This window comes from Enhydra lutris, unplaced genomic scaffold (genome assembly GCF_002288905.1).
Source record: "Enhydra lutris kenyoni isolate GAN:26980312 unplaced genomic scaffold, ASM228890v2 scaffoldscaffold13, whole genome shotgun sequence".
Classification (NCBI taxonomy): Eukaryota; Metazoa; Chordata; class Mammalia; order Carnivora; family Mustelidae; genus Enhydra; species Enhydra lutris.
This window is the reverse complement of record NW_019154097.1, coordinates 52,808,930-52,834,359: the sequence shown is the minus strand read 5'-3', so window position 1 is coordinate 52,834,359 and position 25,430 is coordinate 52,808,930. Positions and strand designations below refer to the sequence as shown.

Genomic DNA, 25,430 nt, shown 5'->3' with positions numbered 1-25,430 from the left:
ATGGGGAGATGGATGGATGGGGAGATGGATGGTTGGGGAGATGGATGGATGGGGAGATGGATGGATGGGGAGATGGAAGGATGGGAAGGTAATCACATCAATAGGTATTTATTGAACTCTTGAAAACCTCGAGGACCCAATGATGTGGACAGGTAAATGCCACGGAGTGCTCAGAAAGCCCACTGGTGGAAGGAAGCATCTCTTGCTGGAGGGTGGGAGTGAGGTCAAGAAGAGTCTGAAAGGGAGGAATGACCTTGTTTAGCTGCCTCCACCCCCTGCCCTTGGACTTACAAATTGCTCATCTGAACAGAAATCTCACCTGATTCCCCGATGGGTGGAACAAGGCAAAGAGGGAGAACTTCAGTATCTATGGAACGATCACACGCATGGATGGGAGGCAGCAGAGGGGAGGACGGGGCCCTGGGGGCTCCCAAGGCACAGGGAGTGGCTTGTGGAGAGAAAATGTGCTCTCTGCCCCCGTTACTCCCCAATCATTCTTGTGCAGAACATCTGAACGAACATCTTTTTTTTTTTTTAAGATTTTATTTATTTATTTGACAGAGATCACAAGTAGGCAGAGAGGCAGACAGATAGAGAGAGAGGTGGAAGCAGGCTCCCTGCAGAGCAGAGAGCCCGATGTGGGGCTCGATCCCAGGACCCTGGGATCATGACCTGAGCCGAAGGCAGAGGCTTTAACCCACTGAGCCACCCAGGTGCCCCCGAACGAACATCTTAGACAGCCATCATTCCATGTGCAAACCTCAGTCCGTTAGGGCCAGAGCGGGGAGACTTGAAGCTATGGCTTGCCATTTTGACATTATTAGTGGTAATGGGTACCTTGGTGAGAAATGAGTGTAACTATGAATGTTTAGAAATAAATAATCATTGTGCTCTCTTTCTGCCTCTACAGAGATTTGTACCTTTAAAATCTCATTCACATCTGTTCCTTCATTAACCTGTGGCTGTAAGGACTTAATCGGTGCAAACTCTAAATCCTATGCAAATACGGACTTGTACACTAGCAATTTTCTTTCTGTGTGCTGTTGGGCTAATCCACTTGAGCATATCTGGTGTTCCGAGGTGCGTGTAAGGTCGGTGCCAGATTACCCTCAGCTCCCCGGAAAGCTGTCCATGCGTGAGCACACATATTTAAGCGCACCTCTCCTCTCCAGATCTTCTGCTCTTTTTAAAAAGATCACATACCTGTGCCTGTAAAAGAAATTATAATTCATAAAGGATCAGCACTTCAAATGAACATTTTGGGCTCGGAGCCCACTTTTTACCAAAGCACCTCCTTCGAGATTGGGTTTATAGATACGCAGGCCGTGCACGGTTTCCCCTATGTATTGCACTGTTAGAAGCACTTTACAGATAGAACCTTGTTTAACCCTCCAAACTGATCTACGATGTAGATGCCTTTGTTGTCACTATTCTGCAGTTGAGGCCCAGAGAGGTTCGGCGCTCCACCTAAGGTCACACAGCTGAGGCATGTTAGGGCCAGGCTTGGCACGCACGCTCTCTAGACTCTAGTCCTCTTTCAGCCACAGTGCTGTGCTATGAGGTTTTGATGACCAACGCCGCTGATCACGTTCCCTTGGCCCTGCTGGGAGATGCCTCCAATCTAGAGTCCGTTCTACCGGCTTCTTCCTGTCTTCCTGCATCTCGACTTTCTGGCTTTAATGTCAACTTTATGAATGTTTTCCCACGTGTCGGGGTTTAGATAAATTCAATATGTATGTTTATTGTGGCAAAAAATACATAAGATAAAATTCACCGTTGTGACCCCTTGTAAGTGCGGGGTTCAGTGGCATTGAGAACATGCACTCTAATGTGCAGACATCACCACCGTCCATCTCCGGAACTTCTGCATCTTCCCAAACTGAGACTCTGTCCCCATGAACCCATAATCCCTCCCCTCCCCCAGCCCCTGGCCCCGCCGTCCACTCTCTGTGTCTGTGATTTTGACACGTTAGGGGGCCTCCTATAAATGGGGGTCTCACAGCGTTCGTCCTTCTGCGTCTGGCTACTTTTACGGAGCATCACGTCCTCCAGGTTCATCCGTGTTGGGGCCGGTGCCAGCATTCCCTTCCTTTTTAAGGCTGAATGCTGTTCCATGGTGCAGACGGACCACGTGGTTTATCTGCTCATCTGTTGACAGATGCTTGGTTACTGCCACCTTTTGACTATTGTTAATAATGCCATGAACACGGGTGTGCAAGTGTTCAGAATTCAGTATGTGTTTGTCTCATTTGCACGCATATTTGGTAGCATCGGGCAGAGATGATAAAAGCGAGCTGGGGTCCGGGCAGGTCAGATGCTACAGCCAGTCCAACGGATGAGCAAAGTGGAGGGCACCTCCCAGGGGGTTTGGTGTGCGCGGGCAGGGCAGAGTCCCGAGGGTGAACGAGGGCAGCCCCTGACCCCCCGCATCTCTGTGCCGGTTGTCCTGAGCGCCTTTCCTCCCAATGAGCCGGTGACATGTCTGCTCATGGCCTCACCGCGCTCACAGCTGGCTGGTAAAGACACTGTTGTGTAGTTTTCTCTGTGGGCCTCTGGTGGGATGGGGGTGGCAGGTGCTACAAAGAACCCCGAACCCTGGCTGGGGTGTGCGGGATGGCAGGCGACTGATGGGCAGGCGGGCCAGGGAAGCGGGATCCTGGGGCCGGGAGAGACCACGACCAGCCAGAAGGGAGCCAGAAATCCTCAATGGAAGATGACGTAAGTCAGAAACCAGAGGGAGGCCTGGAGTCTGATGGGATCCGATGGGATCCGACGGCTAGGAGGACGTTCAGCAGCACGCCACCGCCCAGCCGGCAGCTACAGCAGAGCCTGTGCACGAGGAGAGGGCTGGCCGCCTCCCTGCCCGCGGCCCCCGGCCGCGCACCCCGCCTCTGGCTCTCACGTCACGGGGGCTCCGTTGGTGAGGGCGGCAGGGAGCCCACAGCAGTGCATCAGAAGCAGGAGAAGCGCACCCCTCACCTCTCCCCTTGTGTCATCTCTGCAGATGAAGGCCTCTGGGACGTGTTCGCGAAGGACGTCCCCCGAGGCGCCACATCCTACACTGTCAACCTGGACAAGCTCAGGCAGGGAGTGACCTACGAGTTCCGGGTGGTGGCCGTGAACCAGGCAGGCTATGGGGAGCCCAGCAGCCCCTCCACGGCCGTGTCAGGTAGGGAGCCCTGTCTGAGCAGGGGACGCTCCGGGTGCAGTTCTTCCATTGGAGCGGGAGGGGATGGCTGGGAGCCGTGATACAAAGAAAGAGGACAGCGCCCGGCACCGTGCAGGCACCAGCAGCACGGGCCCAGCCTGGAGAACACGGTACTGAGGGAGCGGGTGCCACCGGGACCCTGACTGTCTTCACCAAGCTGCGTTTAAGCAAGTCTTAATTTCTGTCTCATTTTTTCCTAATCAAAGACCCAGGCCAGAGTCAGAGCAGTCAGCCTGAGCTAAGCACTGTGCCGTCTGTCCATCCATCCAGGGCAAGGCAGCCCCCAGCCCCTCCTGTCAGCTGAAGGCTCCTTACTGGGCAGCCTTGGGCAAAGTCCGGGCAGCTACTGGGAGGGCTGGGGTGTCTTAGCACCCGACCCAGGTGTGTCTGATCCAGGCCTCCCCTGAGACAGCTGAGGGGCCCATGTGCACCCCGGGCCAGTCGCCACCCTGTACAAAGAGCCCTAGGCTCCACTCTGGGTGGAAGAGGCAAGGTTTCTTTCCCAGAGCTCATGGGGTGCTGATGACAGACGAGCCACCCTCGCCAGCCCTGTGGCAAGGGGTGTCACAGATGCGGAGAAATCAGGAAGGGCTTCTCAGAAGAGGCAGCATGTGTCTGGCTGGCGAAGGGTGCATGGGGGTGAGGCCACAGGGGAAGGGAGCAGCAGAGACAAAGTCCTCGTGGTGAGACAGCAGGCAAGGAGGGGAGGGGAGGCCAGCTTCTGCCCCGCCTGCCCCTGGCGTTCCTGGGGTTGCCTGGAGGACGTACCTGCAGGGACCCCATCCAACCCAGTGGTGATGCCGCCCGGGGCTCCGCTGTTGATCTGCCAGGCAGCTGGAGGGATAGCGGGGAGCAGCGCAGAGGCAATTAGAAAGGGAGCTGGCAACCCACCGCAGGCAGGGGACAGGCTGGGCGTGCAGTTGAGGGGGAGGCAGGGAGCAGGTGCGGCACAGGCAAGGGGGCAGGCGAGGCCAGAAACCACATGGGGTGTTCCTGGGACCAAGAGAAACACGTTGTTCTTCCCCAGCCTCTAGATTCGTTCAAGATGCTGACTGCTCTTGTTTAAACGGAAAATACCTTCTGTCCCTCTTTGCCATGACCTTGGAGGGAGCACAGCATCTGCGGGCAGGCTCGGGCCCACGAGTCCTCGCGGATCGTGGCGGGGTCTGCCAAGAGGAGCCCCAGCACACCACGGGCTTCTGTAGCAGTAAGACGTAGAAAAATCAAAATCTTCTCATTTCCGTCACTTTCTTATGAAAAATTTAACATGCCCTCCAGAAGAGAGACTAGAATAAGGACACCCTGGGCACCCCTCACCCCAGTCAAGCAAGTCAAGGTTTGCCCCTCTTGGTTCCTGTGTGGAACACCCACGTAAAGCAATTCCAAATGCACAAAGCCTTTCACTGCGCACACATGCAGCCAGGGGCAAAGGCTCCTTCCTGCAGGAGAACACAAGCCCCTCGCCCTTCTGTTCATGGAGCCCACGGCCGGGCTGTCCTCTGAAGCCCATTACATGCCCTTGCCAGCCGCGGCCACCAGCGGGACAGTGGTAAGCTTCCTCCGTCCTTCAGAGCAGCGGCCCTGACCGCAGATCTGTGGGGTCCTGCCCCAGGGGCCAGGAGTAGGGTCCTGCGGGCACCCAGGCCTTTCTTTTCCACGCCCACCTGGGTGGTCATTTGGAATTTGTTGGCTCATTATACAGAGCAATTACTGTGCAGCCTGAAAACCACTGATATATTTTGGATTCAAAATGCTGCCGTCTCCCAGGAAGCCCTGTGCCATTGCATTGCCCAAAGGCAGCTCCCCGCTCTTGTCCCCAGTGTGCACAGTCTTTACCCAACCGGTGAGAGATTTAACATAAGGCAGAAGTGTCTTCTGGGGGCTTCAGCAGCTGGGAGGCGGACCGGGGCTTCCTATTCCGTCGGATCTGGTGCCTCCCAGCCAGCTCCCCTACAGGGGGCTTGTGGAAGGCACCAGCGGGACCCCAGGGCCATCCGGCATCTCCCAAGCAGTGAGTCTCATGTCTCTGTTCTTAGTAAACAGAATAAAACATGAGCAGGAAGGCTCCTCCTTCCTTTGCTCCTCCAAAGCAACTTTTAAGTGAAACTATTTGTTTCTCAAAAAATGTTTCCCACGACGGGGGCCAGTGGTTCTGCTCAGTTTTGCAGGAGGCAGGAAATACAGCACAGCGCAGGACTTGGGGAGTTCCATGGTGGCAGAGGCCCGCAAGGAGGGCTCGCAATCAGAAGTGTTCATGCAGGTGTGGACGGGATCCAGCCTCGGGCGGGAGCAAACAGGAGTCAGCTCATGGGGCTCACGGGCTTGAACTGAGCCCCAAGGCTCATGTGGGCCACACTGAAGACTTTTAGGAAGGGACGGTTTGTTTCCATTGAGTAAGATCTCCCTGGTGACAGTGTGTGGCAGATCGGTTGGGGGGTATGTCAGGAAGAGGGGAAGCCACCAGAAGGGGCTATAGGGTGGCGGCCGTGGTGGAGGGGGTAAGGAGCCCCAGGGGCCATCGGGGAGGGAAGCCTCAGCACTGAGGATCAGAGACGTCCAGGCACGCTGGTCCTTCCTCCCTTTCCCCGGGACAACATCCGTAAGCAGATAAAATCAGGGGATATGGCGTGAAGCATGGTGTGGATGGCAAAGACAGGGCGAGCTCTGGGACAGGGCAGCAAGGGTGCCCAGGGGGCCCCAGCCGGTTCCCACAGAGAAGGAGCTTGTGTCTGGGAAACCAGCCCATCGGCCGCCCCCCTCCCCCCCACCCCGCCCACCCCAGCAGGGGGCGGGGTTCATCTTCCCTGCCACTGCCTTCCTCCCCAGCCCCGGGCTGCGAACAGGTGGCAACAGTGTCCATCCCATGTGACCTTGTGCTCCTGTGCCCCTCAGCTCAAGTGGAAACCCCGTTCTACCAGGAGTGGTGGTTCCTGCTGGTGATGGCACTTTCCAGCCTGATCGTCATCCTGCTGCTGGTGTTTGCCCTGGTCTTGCATGGACAGAACCGGAGATACAGGAGCTGCAGCACAGGTGGGGCGTCTGCCTTGTCCCCCACCCCCGCCCCGCCCCCCACCCCACCTCTAGAAGGGCCCATGCACTCAGGAGCCAAAATGTCCGCATCTTCTCTGCTTCAATCCGGGATCCATGGTCCGGGCTTTGCGTTTTGTCTGCCTGAGGGTGACCAAGGCCGGGCCTCGGATTTCCTCTGGGAGGCAGCTCTGGGCAGCAGTCAAGCGCCCTCGACCATTGAGGCCCAGGTTCACATCCTGGCTCCACCCCACAATGAGCCTTGTGTCTTGGATTCTCCATCTCGTGTGTGGATGGAACTCCCTGAGCCTGTTCCCTCACCCACACCATTGCCCAAACGCAACAGGATTTTTGAATAGGACACACAGAGCATCAAACAGGTGACTTACCGTACCTCTCAGTATCATGAGCACAGTGAGCCCAGGCGTGTCTCAGAAATGCTGGTGTGGCTCCCGGACCCATGCGTGGAAACACACAACGGGGTGCAGCCGTAGACCAACAGAGCATGTACCGCACCTTACATCCCACATTCCAGCTCTAAGCCCTCTGACGCCCGGCTCACCTTTGCTTCCCCGGCATAAGCTCCATGGCTGGCATACAGTAGGTGCTTAATAAGTGTTTGTTGCTGCATGAGCCACCCCGAATCAGAGAAATGGACAAATGAATATGGAGCAAAGCTGGAACATGGCAAAGCTGGACCCATTTATGGGAAGGTCAGGAACAACGCAAATGAGCTGAAGTTTCTAGAAGACAGAACACTGGTTGTCTCCTGGCAGAGAAGTATCAATAGAGAAGGGCTGTGAGGGAACCCCTCAGGGTTCTGAGAGTGTTCTGCTCTGACTCTCTATGCGGATGGTGGTTCTACACATAACACATGCCAGCACCCCGGAGGCTTAAGTTTAGTACACTCTGTGCATTCTGCTCTCCTCAATTTTTAAAAAACTCTCGTAATCACCTGTAAGACCTGTTCTTTGCACCAGTGGACTGTGACTGGGCTCTGGATGGTGGTGTGTCTGCCCCCACACACACAGCTGTAGCTGGGCCACGCATGGGACCAGCTCTGTGACATCACCGCAGTGGAGGACGGGTCCCATGGCTGGACCCATCTGTCTTTGCTTCTTAGGAAGTTGGATCCCTGATGGGGTCCTCCCACAAACGAGTGGGCGCCTGAGCCCCCAGGGGGGCAAGCCACTGGGCTGAATGGCTCCCCCCAGCCCCCACCCCCCTGCACCACACCTCACTGCTCCTGAAGGGTTAAAAGAACCAGGTGCTTCGCCATTTGCTTTCCTAACGTTAAGCAATTCATTCCTCCAAGAAAGGATTTATTTTTTTCTGTATAAATTCACTTCTAACAAGTGTTCGTAAATCAGACTTTATTCCTATGGGATTTACTATGTATGAATGGCATGTCATTTTACTGAGTTAATGCTATTACAGAACCCTGCGTCTGGTGCATAGAAAATCTCCCCACTTTTCACTCTCCCTCTGCATCTGGAAAACCAGCCTGAAAAGACAGATCTGACCTGCAGCTTCTGATACTCAGCCTCACCCTGGAGTATTAATTTAACATCATAATTGAAGCCTGGGGAAAAAAAAAAAAAAGAAAGAAACCGTACTCGTCTACTGGAACGTCTGCCTTGCTGCCAGGAGCCATGCGGAACCCAGACCTTTGCAATTACGGCCCAGCCCCCTCCCACTTGCTCCCCTCACAACCCTCTCCTCATGGGACTTCCTTTCTGAGAGCGGTTTTCTCCTGCTCACCCTCTCATCAGCCCACATCCCACTGGCCTGCAGTTCCATCCTCCCTCCGCCTGTGTTCTGTCAGCTTCCTCTGCTGCGAGCACGTCAAGCATCTGGGCCCGTCCAGGCGCACTGGGTTCACAGCAGAGAGGGTGCCATGGGGTTTTAGGGAACCTGGAGTCCTTCTGGAGGACAGTGGGAGATAAATGGGAGAGGTCCCCACGTCCAAGAGCTGTGGTCCAGCTGGGGAAGATGGAAGGCAGACAGTAAGGAACAAGCCAGTATGTCAAAAATGCACTCCAGGGGGGGCTCTGTGGGCCTCTGGGAGCAGAGGAGGAGGTCTGGAAGATTCTCCCAGTTCCCAGTACAGGGGTGGCCCCGAGGACGGAAAGCCACTGGAAACCTTTCAGCCCCTTTGGTTTCTCACAACTACACTGTTATTCATCTGATCTCCTGACGTGTTTTAAAATATGTTTCCATACATATTTATAAATTTATTGTTTTTGAGTGGCTTTTAGTATATCGACAGATATGTGCGGTCAGCACCACAGTCAACTCTAGAACATTTCACCACCCCAAAGACGCCCTGTCCACTACCTCCACAGTCGTCCCTTGTAAATCTACTTTCTACTGAGATTTTGTTGTTATGTGGTCGTGAGTTTTTTATTTTGAAATGTGTTCAATATTTAATTTCCCTGCTTTTTAAAAAAGATAATGCATTCTAGAAACTCTTTTATCAGATACTGGTTAGAATACCAGTTCAGTTCTTTGGTGTCGGGCAAAATAAACACGGAAATGCCCAGCATCATCCTTAACACGCGGCTTCCTCCCCAGTGTGCCTCCGACTGTCTTGTGAGCCCAAGCCCGGGTCTGGGCTCTGCTTCCGGCCGGAACTCAGTGAACACCCGTAGGCTGACCGGCTGGGGCTGGGCTCTTTCCTGGAACCTCTGAACCCATTCTCCCGTTCCTGCTGCAGGTAAGAGCATCTCCAACATGGAGGAGACCGTGACCCTGGACAACGGAGGGTTTGCTGCCTTGGAGCTCAACAGCCGTCATCTCAATGTCAAGAACACCTTCTCGAAGAAGAACGGGACCAGGTAGGGATGCAGTCGCTCTAACCAACCCCCTCAGTGTGCCCCATCTGCCCGAAGACCTGAACCAGCCAGGGTGGGGGGCCAGCCGCAGACATGCCGCCGTGCCCACGGGCACCCACCCACCCAACCCCAGCAGGGCAGTGTTGGGAAGGGGGCAGGAAGGGAAGGGGGCAAGAAGCATCCTACCTCCTCTGGAACTACAAAAAGCAGGCAGATCTCAGACAGGAGGGGAGTGAGCTCAGGAGCCCCCCGGCCCCGGCTGGCCCTCTAGGGGGCCGGCTGCGCACGTGCGATTAGCGAAGTCCTGCTTCACACACCGTCGCGCAGCACTGCGGCGGACTGATCGCCAGCAAGGATGTCCTCTCACCGACATGACGGTGGCCACAGGGCGGGTCAGGAGGCCCCCGGGGAAGGTGTCTGCAGCCCAGAGCTGCCCTGAGCCCACATCCGTCCCTCGTGGTCCCGTCCCTGTCCTAGGTCCCCGCCCCGGCCCAGCCCTGGCGGTCTGCACTACTCAGACGAGGACATCTGCAACAAGTACAACGGAGCTGTGCTGACCGAGAGCGCCAACCTTAAGGAGAAGTCGGTGGACGCTTCGGAATCCGAGGTCAGTGCTTGCGGCCGCCGTCCCCTGCCTCTGTGATGAGCGCTCTGCCTTCCCGAGGCGCCTCCCCTTGGGTCCCATCTGCGTCTCAAAGTCACAGGAGCCAACAGGACAGGTGGCAAGTGACTCCCTTTTATAGATGAGGAAAGTCCATGCTTTAGCCCCTTCAGGCCTGGAGGTCACGGGTGCTGGGCCGGCTCTCAGATCAATACCTCACCAAGGGGCTTCTGATCCCAGAGCTCACTTTCCATGTGGCTTCAGGAAATAAAGCGTGTTTTCTGGTGGTGACCGTAGAACCTGGCCTGTAGACCCCAGCTGGAGGGGCGGGCGGTCTGAGCCTGCAAAACCCACCAAACCTGGGACCCCAGCCCTGGCAGCCCTTCCCCGCCCACCTGCCCTGCTTCCTTGTGCCGAAGGGGGACTTAGCCACTGCCATTCTGGGACTATTAGAGGCCCTGGGCAGCTCTGACTTGTCCCCGTCCTCACTGAGCAGATCGACCAGGGAGATCTTGCCCCCAAGGGGACGTCCCCTGCCCAGGACCCACGGGCCTGCCTATATGTGAGGCCTTCTGGGTCCCTTCTGGGTTCATGTGCAGACCTGAGCTCGCCCGGGGGCAAGGCCTCCATCAGCGAGCAGGCGGGGGAGGATGTCATCCAGGGGCAGTGGTGGGAGGCTCCTACAAGGGCTCAGCGCCCCCAACTCCCAGCCCCCGGAGCATGTCCTCTGCCCCGAGGGTGCGGCCTCCGTGCCTCGCATTTACGAGCAAAACCAGCTAGACGGCCATAGGGAGGTGGTCCTCCATCAGTCCCTAACCTAAGCTCTTTTATTTCTCATATGCCAAGTCTTGAGAGAGAGGAAAATCACCAAGCCATTTGCTGGACACGTAGGCCTGCCCTACCTCTTGGCATTCATACGCTAAATCAATATTTAATCTAAAATAAGTCTCACCTTCATTTGGACCTGAATTCAGGCCTTATTAAGCCCCGAGGCTCAATAAAATGGCTTCTCTTAAATTGTGCTCTGTATATGAAGTCCAGGTGAGACGGGGCACAGGGCGGGTGTCGTGTGACACCGCGACTGCTTGCTTCGGGCTTTCTGTTTACAAAGGACGCCGGGCACCCTGTCTGTCCAGTAGCCTCGGGCATGGGGAAAACAGCAAGCAGCACCACAGAGGTTCGGAAAGGTACATCTGTCTGAAACCAAGGGGCTGTCAAGTGAAATGCGGCAAAAATGAGCTGCTGCTTTGTGATAAGGAAAGAGCAGCTGTTCTAGAGCTGTTCTAGCTGCTTCCATCAAAAGCCACATGTTGGGAAGGAGAGGACGGCCTCCCAGCAGATACTGTCTGCGGCAGCAATTAGAGACGCGCTCGCAGGGCCCCTGCCTGGGCTCTGTCCGTAATTCCCAGGGGCCATGGCTGCTGAGAGCTCGCCGGCCCCACAGACGGGACTCACAGCCCTCCTGCGTTAGCCCTGCAGGCCAAGCTTGTGACAGGCCAACAGAGGCCAAGCACTATGGAGCACCTACCATGGGCCAGGCACACTTAGCCCATGCTCACGCCACCCCGTGACGTAGACCGATTCTCTCCGTTGGCCAGCCGACTAGACTGAGCATGAGGTCATCTGAGCCCCGGCCTCCACCGTCCCCTCCAGCTCAGCACCCCTGGGTCAGCAGCCTGGGTTAGATGCATGAATTCTGAACTCTCTGTTGGTGAAAGTATTCTCAAAATGGGTTGATGGGGTATATTGAGATGCAAATTCAGCTGCTTTTTATGGAGGATTGTTAAATGAGCTGGGCATAGACACACATGCATACACACGTGTACATATATGCACGGATTCCTACATGCAACACACAGGTGCCGAGAGTGGAGGAGGGAAGGTGATGGGCATAGGGAGGGAAGGGGGAGGAGGGCAGGGGTCAGAGACAGGGCATAGAATTCACACTAAATCCCGCAAGGAGATTGTCGTGATCCTCCTATAATAAGAGGACAAACCCAAAGCTTACGGAAGCTTTTATGTCTTTCCTGGATATGCACTGATGGGGGGTGGGGGGACTAGGGGGCTTGAGAGACAGATCTGAGTGCCAGGCTCCTAGTTCCATCCCTCCCTGCAGACCTGCTGCACAGAATCAAGTTGTCCTAGCTCTAGGACTGTGGCTGAGCTCAAGCCCTGTGCCAGGAGGAAGGGGCTCCTTTTAAAGTTCCCACAGATGCCTCTCATGGTTCCTACTGGTTTTTAGGTCAAGGCCTCTATCAGACACCCTATGAGAGGTGTAGATACTCTCTCTATGTACGTGCAGAATTTCAGCTAGGACCTGGGGGTCCAGGCCCCTGGAAAGCTCTAACAGTCACCTCCAGCTGAGAATTTCCATGCCTGGCTTCTGTCTGCCCCCTGGGTGCTCAGGTAGATACAGGAAGGCCCATCTTTCTTCCAGAATTCCTCACTTTATCATCTTGCTAGGTCCTATCTTTGAACCTAATGCATTTGGGAGATTTGTAGGCACTAAACGTTTACGGAATCCCAACAGAGGGACCTGGGGACGTTCATCATCTCAGAAGTGCCAGCTCAGGTGGGAGAGCTTGGTTTGAGCCACATTTATTAAACAGCTTGATCGAGATGGAATTCACATACCACAAAATTCACCCATTTGGAACATGGGTTATTTAGGAGAGTGTTTGTAATTTCCTCATATTTGTGAATTTCCCAAATGTCATTCTGTTATTGATTTTTTAATTTTCTTCCACTGTGTCCCAGGAACATGCTTTGTATAATTTCTATCCTTTAAAATTTATTGCGTCCTGTTTTATGGTCTGTGCTGGAAGAATGTTCCATATGCACTTGAAAAGAGCATGTTTTTCTATGAACGTGCGGAGTGCGGAGTGCTCCTTACGTGTCTGTGGGGTCTGACTGATTTACAGTGTAATGGAAGCTACCTAGGTTTTTGATCTTCTGCCGTCCGCTAATGTATTGAAGTCTCCAACTACTATTGTTGAATTATCTATTTCTCACTCCAGTTCAGTCCGTTTAATTTTGGTGTTCTGTCCTTGGGTGGATATATGTTTATAATAGCTATGTCATCTAGACGGATTGAGCCTTTCATTAATATTAGTGTGTTCCTCTTTGTCTCTGGTAACAATTTTGTCTTCAAGATTATTTTGTCTGATACTACTCAACCACTAGGGTTTTCTTTTGGTTACTGTTGACATGGTGTATCATTTCCATTCTTTTACTTTCAACATGTTTGTATCTTTGAATCTAAAATGTATCTCTTACAGATAGCATGTAGCTGGGTACCTATCAGTTTTGTTCTGCTGATCTGTGCCTTTTGAATGGATTGTTTAATCCATTCACATTTAATGTAATTACAGCAAAGGTAGAATTTACATCTGTCCTTTGGATGTTTGTCTTTTATAGGTCTCACATCTTTAGTCCTCTTTTTACCACCACTTTCTTCTTTTTTAATTGAAAATTTTCTAGTGTACCATTTTAATTTGCTTGGTTTTGCTTCTACTGTATTTTTTTCAGTTACTTTTGTTAGTGGTTGCTCTAGTACCAACATTTACTTAAGATTTATTCTGGGGGCGACTGGGTGGCTCAGTTGGTTTAGCCTCCAACTCTTGATTTCAGCTTAGGTCATGATCTCAGGTCCTGGGATCGAGCCCCACATCAGGCTCTGTGCTCAACAGGGAGTCTGCTTGAGATTCTTTCCTCTGCCCCCGACCCCAGCTCATGCACACATACTCCCTCAATCTCTCTCTCTCTCTCTCTCTCTCACACACACAGACACACACATAACCAAATCAATCTTTAAAGAAAAGGCTTATACTAAACCTCACTGATATATAGAAACTTTATTCCCATACAGTTCCATGGCCTCTGCCCCTTTCTGTGCTACTATTATACATGCTATGTCTGTATATCTGTACTGTTACAAACTCAAGAATACATTTTTTATAGTTACTACTTTATAGAACTATATGTCTTTTAAAGAAGTTGAAAGAGGAAGGGAGAGCAAGTCTATTTCTGGAGTTTACTGTGTTTCCTGCTTATGTACTTTTTTTTTCTGGTCCTCTTCATTTTTTTTTTGTGAGTCCAAGCCACCACTGGGTGCCATTACTTCACCTTCTCCTTTGTGCTGTTATTGTTAAATACATTACATTTCTATACATTATAGGCCCAATAATACAATCATATACATACTGTTTTATGCAATCGCTTTTTAACTCAGACAAGAGAAGAAAGGAGAAGACATGTGCAATCACACTATCTTTTATAATTACCCATGTATGATCAGCTTTGTTGGTACTTTCTGTCTTTTTGTGTGAATTTGAATTTCTGTCTGTATCACTGGTTTTCAACCCGACAGTCTTCCTTCCGTATCTCCTGTAAGGCAGGTTGGCTAGCAATGAATTTTCATGTTTCTGTTTATCTCAGAATGTCTTTATTTCACCTTCATTTTTGAAAGTAGTTCTGCTGAACAGAAGATTCTTGGTTGGCAGTTTTTATTCAACACTTTGACTACGTTGCCCCATTATCTTCTGTCCCCCAGCTTTTTTCTGATTAGAAGCCAACTCTTAACATTACATGAGTTCCCTTGCCCATGATTTCAAGAGTTTATGTCTTTGTGTTTTTTACTCTGAGGTGGGTGGATGCAGACTTGGTTCCATTTATCTTACTGGGTGTTTATGGAACTTTCTGGGTGTATGGGTTAATGCTTTTGATCAAATCTGGAAAGCTTTAAGTCATTTCTTCCCCTGTTTTTTCTGCCTCTTTCTTTCTCTGCTCATCCTGGTGCTGCCGTGACTATCTCGCATACGGGTGCTCTATACACTTATCAGATTCTCTCTTCTTTTGTCATCATTCTTTCTTGTACGTGTTCATTCTTTCTTCTCTGTGTTTCAGATTGCATAACCTCTCTCGATATCTTCATGTGCCCTGATTCTTTCCTCGGCCAGACCCAACGTACTGTGGGGACCCTCTGATGAATTGTTCATTTTGCCTATTGTATTTTTCAATGCCAAAACTTCTCATTTGGCTCTTTTTAAATAATTTCTATCCCTATTGATATTCTCTGCTTGGTGCAATAGTGTCATCTTACTTTCATTCTTTAAACATAGCTTCCTTTGGTTCTGTGAATATATCATAATAGTTGCTTTCAGAGTCTTAAGTCTGCCAACATTTGGGCCTCCTTGGAGGCTACCTGCTTTTTGTCCCATGTACGGCACACTCTATCCTGGTGTTTTTTTTAATTAGTCATTTTAGCTAATATGTTGTGCCAACTCCAAATACTGATAGCCTCCACACCAAGGACTGTTCTTGTTGTTTGCTGATTTGTTTGTTTCTTATTTAGTGACTGGGCTGGACTAGTTCTTTGGAAATCTGGTTCCTCCACAGTGTGGACTCTGATACCACCCCTGAGAAGGAACAGCCTTAGGGATGCATTCAGGCCCCCTGAATACCAGGGATGACGATGGTCCCAGCCAGGCTTTCTCTGTCTCTTTTTCTCACTCCCATTAAGATTCTGAATAGTCTGTCCCTGTTGGTATCACACCCAGCTCTTAACCTCCGCCACTGGCTGACTGTATTACTTTTCACAACCCCCACCCCCCGGCTCTCCGTTACTCCATAGCTTGCACCAGTTAAAGTACAGCCCTTTTGTAGGGGCAAGATATTGTCAATCTGAATTTTGCTCTGATCCCAAGAGGGCTCTCCTGAGCTGTCTCTCTTTCCCTGGTCCTCTCTGTTAAACTTCTGGCTGGTTGGTTGCCTCACTTGTTACAATCATGGAACTACCAGCTTCCTCTTAATTTCTCATCCCTAAGGACCCTGCTGTTTTCAGCAATGCCCTTAGGCATGCTCTGTTCCAAACAAAGCCTTTCCCCTAAGGACAGCTCCAGAGCTCTCAGTTCTAATGGACTGTCTCTCTCCCCTGTGTCCTCTTCCATGTCACAGCACCAAAGCTGGGGGTGGGGACGGTGGCCTTCCTCTCCCATAGTGACCTACCCACTGTGCAAGCAGTGTACTGGGTGGACACAGTAGTCCCTGGGCTTCTGAGCTCACTCCTCCCAGTGTCCATCATCTTCCCTACAAGCTAGCCAAGGTAGGGGCATCCAGGGGTCAGTATTCCCAGCCCACCACAAGCGATGTAGGGCATCCAGCCTATGGGTGAAGACAAGGTGAGCAAAGGAACTCAGTTCTCTCAGCCATACCTGCCTGGGATAGAGCTTCCGTCACACTGAGCTGGGGGTCACGGGTGGGGCGTAGATATGGGTCACTGTTCAGTGCCTCCGACTCTTGCTGTTCTTAGAGAAATTTAGATTTTTCAGGAATAAAGCTTTCTCCATTTGCTATATGTCCTCACCACTATTTCCAGAGACTTTAAATGCCTGCTTCTAAAATAGCTTTGCTCAGTTAAATCATTCTCCCACCAGGAAGAGAATCTGCTAGCTCCTCTCCAGCCATTCTGGAAACACCTTTTCCATTCGTAACTGATGGTCCTGATATTCAGAGGGGAGAAGCACAATCTTCCTAAATCTGGCAATGATGACTTCTGGCCTGGCCCCTTAACCCCAAATTCACAGAAACAGAGTCAAAGTATGGAACTGTAGACAGAGCCCTCAGAGAGATCAGCAACAGTCCCAGAGAGAATGACCCAGGAGTGGGCACCTATCTCAACTAGGACTGGGTTTAGATTTCAGATTGTAATCCTCTCTACCGGAGGCAGCTTCTAGGTTTAAATCGACTGCACGCTAAGATGTCAGGCATGAAGAGTAAGGCACATTCTGGGCCCTGGGCTTCGTCAAGAGTTTAATGCCCTCCCCCTCCTCCTCACCCCCCCTTTGCAGAGCCCCAGGAAGGAAGGAGGCAGAAACCCCGTGAGGTCCTGGCTGGAAGTTCTCTTCTGTGAAGCTAGTATTTCACTAAGAAGCTAGTGATGCTGTCCATTTCTCCACAGGGTATCTTTTGACCCATTTTCAGGATTATTGCTTAAAGGGGACATTCTGCAAATGGGCTCACAGGAGCCCCAGGACCTGCCTGATCAGAGCGGCTCTGAGTCAGGCACTTGGTGTCTCAGGACACCTGCTGTGGTTCCTTATCTTTCTCCGGTTGGGAATAAGAAGGTCTGTCACCAAGTTTTCACACAACTGCATAGCAGGACTACTCTTCAAATCGCATGAGAAAAACTGTTTTCAAAATCCAAATAAACAGTTTTCAAAACCTCTCCTGCTCCAACCAACTTAGACCAACCCCCTCATACCTAATTAATTCCCTCATAATATTTGACTCTTTCATCTTGCATATATAATGCCGAAAGTGTTGAGCTTATCTCTGTTAGCCATTTGCCAGGCATCTGTGCACCTTTAGAAACTGCCACCGCGTCCAATCACCTGCTGTCCTTCTCTGGTTTCCTGGGAAACCAACACACATCACTACTTCATATCACACAGGAAACTTAAAAAAGAAAAAAAGGATCCTGCAGTATTGCCTTTTTGTCGATAATTCTAACTCACTAAAATACATCCCCATTAAAAAATAATAATGTCATATAAACAATAAACAGAGCAGGCAGAGGGGGGAGGGTGGCATTTGGATTTGGGGCTCTCTCATGGAGGTGATGCCGAGGGCTGAGCAGGAGCCTGGAGACTGGACTTAATGTGTCATGACCCTCTACTCTTAGGCTCCTGTCTCTCCTGTCTTTCTGCAGGATGGTCTTCTCCTCTCACAGGGGCTCTTGGCCGCATCTCTGGGCCCTGCCCACTCAGGGCACACAGCCAGCGCCCAGCTTTGCCACCCAAAAACCCTGCTCTTCCCCATGCCCTGCAGAGTCCCAGGGAGGATTCTGATTGGCTCAGCTTAAATTGCATGCGTGCCCATGAACCAATCATTGTTTAATGAGGGACAGGCCATTCATCCCGTGGACAAGGACAGGCAGAGAAGGATCACTTTCTGAAGTTCATTTGAGAAGGTCAAAGCCCAGACACACACACTGGGATATCACTGTGAGTCAGACAACCACAGGACTGTCTCCTGCTGGGGCCTCCTCTCAGCACCCACATCTGTCACAGACCCCTCTCCATTCCATAGGACTTTGAGGTCTGTGCTTGAGAAAACATATAATGATAAAGCTTCTGAGCCTTCTCCAATGAGACTGTATAGTTCATCACATAAACAGGCATATGGGGGTGGGACCCATCCCGCATCCGGGCTGGATGTGCCCGTGGAAAGGCTGCCTCCTGCAAGGACGTGGGAGTCCCTTCTAGACCTGCTGCCTCCTGGCGACTTCGAGCTGGGCTTCTCCATGACCCAACAGCAGCAAGAGGAGTGGGCAGGGGTCACAAGACAGGGGAGAAGCAAGTGTTGGACAGGGCCACAGGGGACTCCTGCGTGTGGCCATTTCCTCCGATCAGAGACCTGACCCTTTATACAGCTGTCCTGGAAGGTGTACAACGTGTTTCGAAAGAGGCTTCGTTTCTGCCACCTTTGGCTGTGACATCAGCGCTGGGTCTGGCCTGGCTCCGTCCCCGGTCGGTATAACCTGGAGAAGGTCACATGCTTGTGTGGGTCTCAGTCCTTTCAGACACAAAATGAGGAAATTGAATCCAGCTGCTCCTTCTCACATTCTTGCTCCCATGTATCCCTCGTGGTTGGGATGGATGGTGCATGGGGCTGCCTCCGAGCACCGGAGGGTACAGTGCAAAGAGGGTGAAAATCTTTAACCTTACATCTGGTCTTCAGCTAACCATGACCCTGACCCCAGTGTGTGGGACCTGCGGTCCATATCCTGAGTGTTCTGGGCCTTTCTCAAGAGGGGGCTGCCCCCAACGCATCTCCACGTGAGCTCTTTGCTCCTGAACTTGCAAAACTTACAGCCAAGACGGGTGAAGAAGGGACAAACCCAGCTCGGGGGCTGATAACACAGCGGCCACCTGATCCTTCAGGTGACCTCTGTCCTTGTTCCTGTCCATCTCGATGTACACAGAGCTTGGTCTCAAAGCCCCACAAGGCCTCTGGAAAACAGAGGAAGAACAAACCTTAGCTGCTGGAATTACAGCTATCGCATCTCTTATCTGCAACTCCTAAGGCCAGATCCACTGAAGAACTCCGTGTTTTTCGGGTATGGGAATGCATGGGACATTAGGTCACGGCCCCGGCAGGATCAGGCAGCATCACAGATCAAACCCATTAGCATTCCTGCAGCAAAACCAAACACTGTTCACACTACACATTTTCACATCAGTTCAGCTCGGGGTTAGCTGCCAAACTAGCCCCACGCAGGTCAGGCTTGGGGTGAGTTACAAAAACAGCGTTTGGTTTGCAGAGCACGGTGGGTCTGGGACTGACCGGCGGGGGGTTGTGACATGAAGGAGAGGCTGGAGCGGACGGCCAGTTCCTGGGCGGCTCCCACCCGGCCTGGGACACCGGCAGCATGACTGCTCTCTGAGCCTCTCTCTTCATCCCTAAAATAGGAATAAAAATCCCCAGCTCACGGCTGCTGTGCAGTGTCAGAGACTGGATGGGGGTGTCACTCGGTGTGCACAGCGGCTGCTAAAATGCAGGTCGTCCTGGCTCTGTTCCACCATCACTGTCCGCTGGTGGCAGAGCTGGGTGCCGTCCGCGTCCTGGGATGTGTCAGGGAGCCCTTCATCACACCTGCGTTTACGCAAGCTCCAACTCAGGGAGAAGCAGAGAGACCACAGACGCGCTCTGATTGGGTCGAAACATAAACAGTTTACGTCTCACGTCCTGAGTAGTCCCAGCTCTGTGACTTATTGTTACTTTCCTGTAAACGTTCCAGCGAGAGCCAGATTTTCAGTCTGTGTCTGGAAAATCCCAGGAGGCTCCAGCTCCCCATGATGTCCAAAGGGACGTCTGCCCACTTTACTGGCTCACAGGACACAGCACCGGCTCCTCGGGTGGAGAACAGCATTAGTCCCTGGGTCAAGCTTCCTGCATGTGGGTGACACGGGCCATGTCCTCCCCATCAGATGGGGGAGAGTGGCTCGGGGCACCAAGGGACCCTCTCTGGCTTTCATGAGTCTCTATACAGACGACACATAGAATGGAGGCCAGCAGTCAGCTCTCTCCCCCTTCCCTGACCTCACTCCAGCCTGACCACCGATCAGAATCCTCCCAGAGCTTCTAAGAAATGCACATTCCAGGGCCCTGCCCCAGACCCTCTCCATCAAGACAGCAGGAACCACACCCCGAAACTTCCCTGGTGATTCTGAGACAGGCTTGGGGGCCTCCTGACACCCTCTGTGGAAAGGGGAAAGGTCAGAGCTCAGGCACTGGAGCCCAGGGAGGAGGCATGCCAGGTGTCAGGGACAGAGCCCTGCCAGGGCATCTTGGAATGGGAGAGGCTTTACCCAGCCAACTGCTCCTGTTCCCTCACCTTGAACTTGAAAGCCTGGACAGGCACATGTTTCTGGACCCATTTTTGGCATATCTGAGGTGTCCGCAGCCTCTGCTCCATCCCAGGTGGGGCAGGGAGGAACCCCCTGTGTTTTCAGGGTGTGGGGCATGACAGAGAGCCTAGCCAGACTACGGGCTGCACCCCAGCAGGTAGCAGGGCTCCGCAGAGTTCAAGAAGCCCCCAGGGCCACAGAGCACCTCTGGGGCAGGGAAGGGTGGGGCTTCCACTGTCTTGGGAAAACGGCCTCCATCCACTGTCCCAGCTGGCATTGCTTCTAGTGATTTAAAATGAACCCCCAGAAACCGGGTATAGAGACATAGAGACAATGTGGACTAAATGTTCTTCGTGGAAACTTTGGATTTATTCTATTAAAAGAAAGGAAATGAAACCCTCGCAGACTGGCCTTCCCAGGGCGGGCTCTTCTGTACCACTGGCGAAAGCTCAGGTCTCTCTGGGGCCTGGGGAGGCAGGGACTGGGTGCGTCCATGAGAGCTCATGGCTCGCTAGGGCCTCGTTCCTCAGCAGGCTTCCCCCAGAGGTCTTCGTGGAGGTGACAGCACGCGGAATTTGTGTCCCATGGAGGATACCCCTTGCTTCTCTCCTTGTGGGCTCAAGGCGGGCTCCCCGTGCTCTGGGCCAGCCTACACTGGAAGCTTGGGCAAGCCGAGGACCCTGGGCCTTTCCGACTCCCCCCACCACGCAGGGCTTCTGCCCTGTGAGGGCACAGAGCACCCCCTGGAGGCTATGTTGGCCTGTCCTGGGGCGGAAGAGCAATGTAGACCCGTCCTGCGACAGGCTCAGATACACAGCAGCTCAGGAGCAGCTGGGACAGCACATGGTCCCTGTGTGAACACAGGGGAGATGCTGAGCTCAGCAGGGGGCAGGGGGGAGCTGTCAGTCTGGGGAGGTGTGGGTGCTCCTAGTGTGCAGGGTGGGAGTCGGGGGAGGAAGGGGCAGAGGGTGGGAACTGACACAAACCTTTCCACTTTGGGTTGCTAGTTCTGGTCCTGCCTCCTGGCCACTCCCTGCTTCCAGCTCAGCCCTGCTACATGTAGCCACTCCCCCCCGGGACTCCCCTCCCCCTGTGGCCACCCATCCCTCCGTGGCTGTGCCCCCCTGCTCCATCATAGCTGCCTTTCCCTGTTGCCGTCCACCCCTCCCTCCAGGCCACCCCATCCCTTCCCCCATACTCGCCCCCCCCATGTCTGTCCTTCCTCTCCCATGCACCTGCTCACATCTCATTGTCCCCCCAGGGCACTGACTCCGAGTCCGAGGACGCACCCCCCCAGCACTCCTTCGTCAACCACTACATGAGCGACCCCACCTACTACAACTCGTGGAAGCGGCGGGCCCCGGGCGGCCGTGCCCCGCACAGGTACGAGGCTGTGGCGGGCAGCGAGGCAGGGCCACACCTGCACACAGTGGTCACCACGCAGAGTGCCGTGTTTGCGCCCACGGGCCCTGGCGCCCGGACTCCACTCACCGGCTTCTCTTCCTTCGTGTGACGGCCCCAGCGGGGCCTCAGCGGACCTCCCAGCCTCCTTTTGTTAAGACAATCAACTCCAATAACTGAGCTCAAGCTTTTGTTTAAAGAGAATTCTGATAAGTGATGATTTTACCTACTTGTGGACACTAGATTTCAATTAGGAAGGTTTTTTTAACGGCTTTTTGTAACATCGCTGCAGGAAGCGGGTTTCTTTGTTTTCTTTTCTTTTTACGAGAAGGTGTATTTCAGTGGTGCAATGGTGGGAAGGCCTCAGACCCCCGAGCCCCCCAGCCCCGGGTTTCTCGATCCCGATGCCTGACTAGGGAGGCTGCGGGGGGAGGAAGAGCGGGGATCCAGGGAGCTGTCCGCCCGCATCCAGGGCGCTCCTTCCTCTTCTCTACCTCCTGTGCCTCCAGAGAACCAGTCGCACGCCAGGGTCCCCATCGGTCACACCGACCAGCTGGGCTCTCGCCGCCTCCTGGGGCCGCAGAGTGAAGTCTGCCCTGGGCTGGGCCCTTTTCCGCCTGACAGCATCCACCTCTGAAATATTCTCCCTCCGCAGTTTCTAGGCAAGGAATCAGCATCCAGGTTCCTGACAAGGGGGCAAGAGATTGAGAGGTGGGGTCCTCAGACCCGGCGACGACTCCGTTGGTCTCACCCTGTGTCATTGCAGTGGTGAAACACCGGGGCTTTTTCTTCCTTTCTCTCCTTAAACCCAACGGTGCAGAGCAGGAAACCACCCCCCGGGGCCGGAAGCCGCCACGCTGGCCCTCACTTAGCGAGCTAGCTCCTTCCCGAGAACACAGCACACAGCCAACCCTGCTAACCCAGAGAGAACCAGACGGCGCTTGCAGAATAATTGCTTGTTGTGTAAGACGTGTGCATTGTTAACCAGAGTATTTTTTAAATCTTTTTATCTTTTTTTAAAATATGTCACATGAAATGAATGAGTCTCTGCTGTCTCCAGGTGCCTTTTTATTAATTGTTTAGCTTTGTACATGAGAAAGACGACAAGCGTCAGTGTCTCCAAATAAAGCAAAGCAGCTCTGAGCAAACGAGGCCCCAGCTTCCTCGCCAGGCCTCCTGCGCAGGCGGGCTCCGGCCTGCCCCCGAGCACTGCCCCCGGGTCTGCCTGCTCCGCCCACTGCACACTGCCTTGACCACCAGTGCTGCTGCTGTCCCCGCCCCCCGACCCCAGCCCAGCTTCTAGCCTTAAAGGGTTTTCTGGAAACGTTTTCTTTCCCCCTTTGCTATTGTTTTGTTTTCGTTTTTAGCTACATGAAAAGAGCATGAACTATGTTGAAAAATCAAGAGTCCAATCTGTGGCTGTGGCCCAGCCGTCACATTATTCTTGCAAGAGGGTCTAATGTGGCCGACTCTCCAGGCCAGAGCCTAGGTCCAGGGGTACACTGTGAGCCGCTAACGCCAGCCCGAGTGTGCCCAGAGCTCGGGGATGGCCCAGTGTCCCCACCTCACCAGAAGGAGTGTGGCCATGACACTGTCCAGCCATTCTGTTGACACCCCCGAGGCCCAGGGGAGCGAGGCAGGTGCCGTTCTCCCAGGTGACCTGCGGTGCCCTAAGGGTGGGGGAGCCCATCTCTGGGCCACGTGGAGAGCTCATGGTGCCTACTCCACTGTCTTCCTTCTACACCTCCATGGTAGCCTCTGCTTTCAGAGAGGCCGCCTGTGGCCCCAGGAGACCGAGGAGAGTTTTGTGTTGGGTGAAAAGCCCCTTTTCAGTTTTTCCGAAAACTAGAGGGTATGCAAAGGTTCCTTTCTCTCTCTCTCTCAATCCCCTCCTTTTCCTTCCCTCCCTTGCTGCCTTTGTTTTTTGAGTGGAGGCAGAAATATTCTAAACCAAAAATCCTAGACGCTCTGCCCAAAGCCACTTGTGTGTGAGAATCACCCACCACAGTTCACTGGACAGGATGCCCCTCGGGTCCAGAGCCTCCACGCCTTCCTCTCCGCGCCTCCACCACCGGGAAAGGGGGCAGGAAACCTCGAGACTGCAAGCGGAACTTCTTGGAAGAACTCGGACAAACCCTGCCTCCTGTGCACTTCGCTCTCTAAGCCATATGGACTTTGCTTTAAATAATGGGGGAAAGTGTTAGGACGTGTTGGAACAAGAACGATTTGGTTTGAGTTGTGTTCTTTGGTTTGCGGGTTTCTGCTGCGACATGACATTTTTTGGGGGGTTCCTTCTCTTCCTTGAGCTTTCTCTACCTTCCCTGAATTTGCTTTTTGTGGAACTGAGGCGCCGCAGGCTGCGGATGGACTGTCAGCATCCACCCTCCAGCTGGGCCCTCGGGAGAGGTTGCACCAGGGGAAGGGAGGTTTCCAGTCTGGTTTCGGCCTCCTCCAGCAGTGCACGCCTGGACCAGCGTCACTTCCCCGCCTCTCAACTTTACGGAGGAAAAACAAAATATCTCACACGAACAAGCAACATTTCTTTAACCAAGGCAAGAGGGAAAGTCCGCCGCTGGACTTCCTCCTTAGTGACGTCATCCAGGTGCTCTCCAGCCACCAGTAGCTGAGCCCCGCCCATGCACGCCCTCGGGTGGGTCCCTGGAGACTGCTCCGACAGGTGAGCAAGAATGAACCCGCTAAGCAGCCAGGAGGGGCCAGGCTCTCTGTTGGAGCCGCAGGGCTGGGCATGCACCGGGCTGCCCCTTTCCGCTGGGCACCAGCTTTCCCAGACAGGTGAGCGGCGGGGCAGCTGCAGGCAGTCCCCACACCTAGCCGGCATGAACCACATCAGCATGGCCTCACGCACCTCTTCCTGGATAAACAGGCCCACACCGATCCCCTCCTCCCCCAGCCTTCCCCTCCACTGCTCTCACTGTCATACTTTTAAGAAGTACCCAAGAAAATGTCGTAGCAGAGGACGGTGTGGCCTAGGGCAACGTGGGGACTCATGCCCCACGAGTGCGGGACGAGGCCACACTGCCAGGAGGAAGGGTCGTGCGCGCGCTCTGTAAACGTCTTTGGATGCTGGGCTTGTACTTGATCACGACTGGACTGAAGCATGGTGTTTGCGTAATGGATCGTAGCATGGTTTCTAGTTTTTAAAAATTCTTGGCACACAGTGTAGTTATTCTCCCAATGAGCAATCCATCCGCGTATCCCAAGCTGGCTGTCCTTAACGCAGCATCCCTGTAGCATGAACAGGGTCAGGAAGGCAGAAACACTGCAGCCATCCGTGAACTGAGCTAGTCCGCGGAGGCACCCCTTACCACCACCCCTAACATCGCCTTCTGGGTTATCCAGAGCTTAGGTCACTCCTGGAGTTTTCCCGACAACGTTTTCTGGAATTGTGCAGAAAACCAGATCTCATTTAAAAAAAAAGAAAGAAAAGAAAAAAGAAAAAAAAAACTTGTAGGAAGACAGAGAGGTGCTATGGGTACGATTTTTAATAAAAACATCATTTTGTTCCTTATTCGCTTGTGGTTTTCTTCAAGAATCGATGCAATGACTCATGAAGTCTAGGGCTGTAAAGATGAACCCCAGTGCGGGCCTCAACCACACACACAGCCATCCCAGCCCCCACTTCTGGTGAGACGCAGGTGCGCACAGACAGCAGGGCTGAGGTCAGAGGGATTTAGGCTCTCCCGGAGAGACGGACATCGGGTGGGGGTGAAGGGGCACCTGGCCATGTAGGGCCACCCCCTGCCGTGCTTTCCAAAGGTTCCACTGCTCTCTACCAAACTTACCATTGGTTGGCGGGAATGCAGCCTGCAGCAAGGCCTCCCTCCTGAGCCCCCAGAAGAGGCATCTCTCCCCACATCCCCACTTGCATCCTGGAGTGGCTCTCCATCGAACGTGGTGCGTTTCAGAATCACTGGGAGCACACACAAATC

General features: G+C 53.2%; 1 protein-coding gene across 1 annotated transcript in view; it reads left to right on the top strand.

Moving 5' to 3' along the window:
* LOC111145539 (sidekick cell adhesion molecule 1) overlaps positions 1 to 24,717 on the top strand; it is a 509,203-nt gene extending 484,486 nt beyond the window's left edge. Inside the window, 5 exon segments of the mRNA XM_022500452.1 lie at positions 3,005 to 3,169; positions 6,101 to 6,238; positions 8,952 to 9,072; positions 9,547 to 9,676; positions 21,341 to 24,717. Coding sequence (XP_022356160.1) covers positions 3,005 to 3,169; positions 6,101 to 6,238; positions 8,952 to 9,072; positions 9,547 to 9,676; positions 21,341 to 21,592 — 806 coding nt within the window. The 3' untranslated portion in view covers positions 21,593 to 24,717.
* The last annotated feature ends 713 nt before the right edge of the window (positions 24,718 to 25,430 follow it).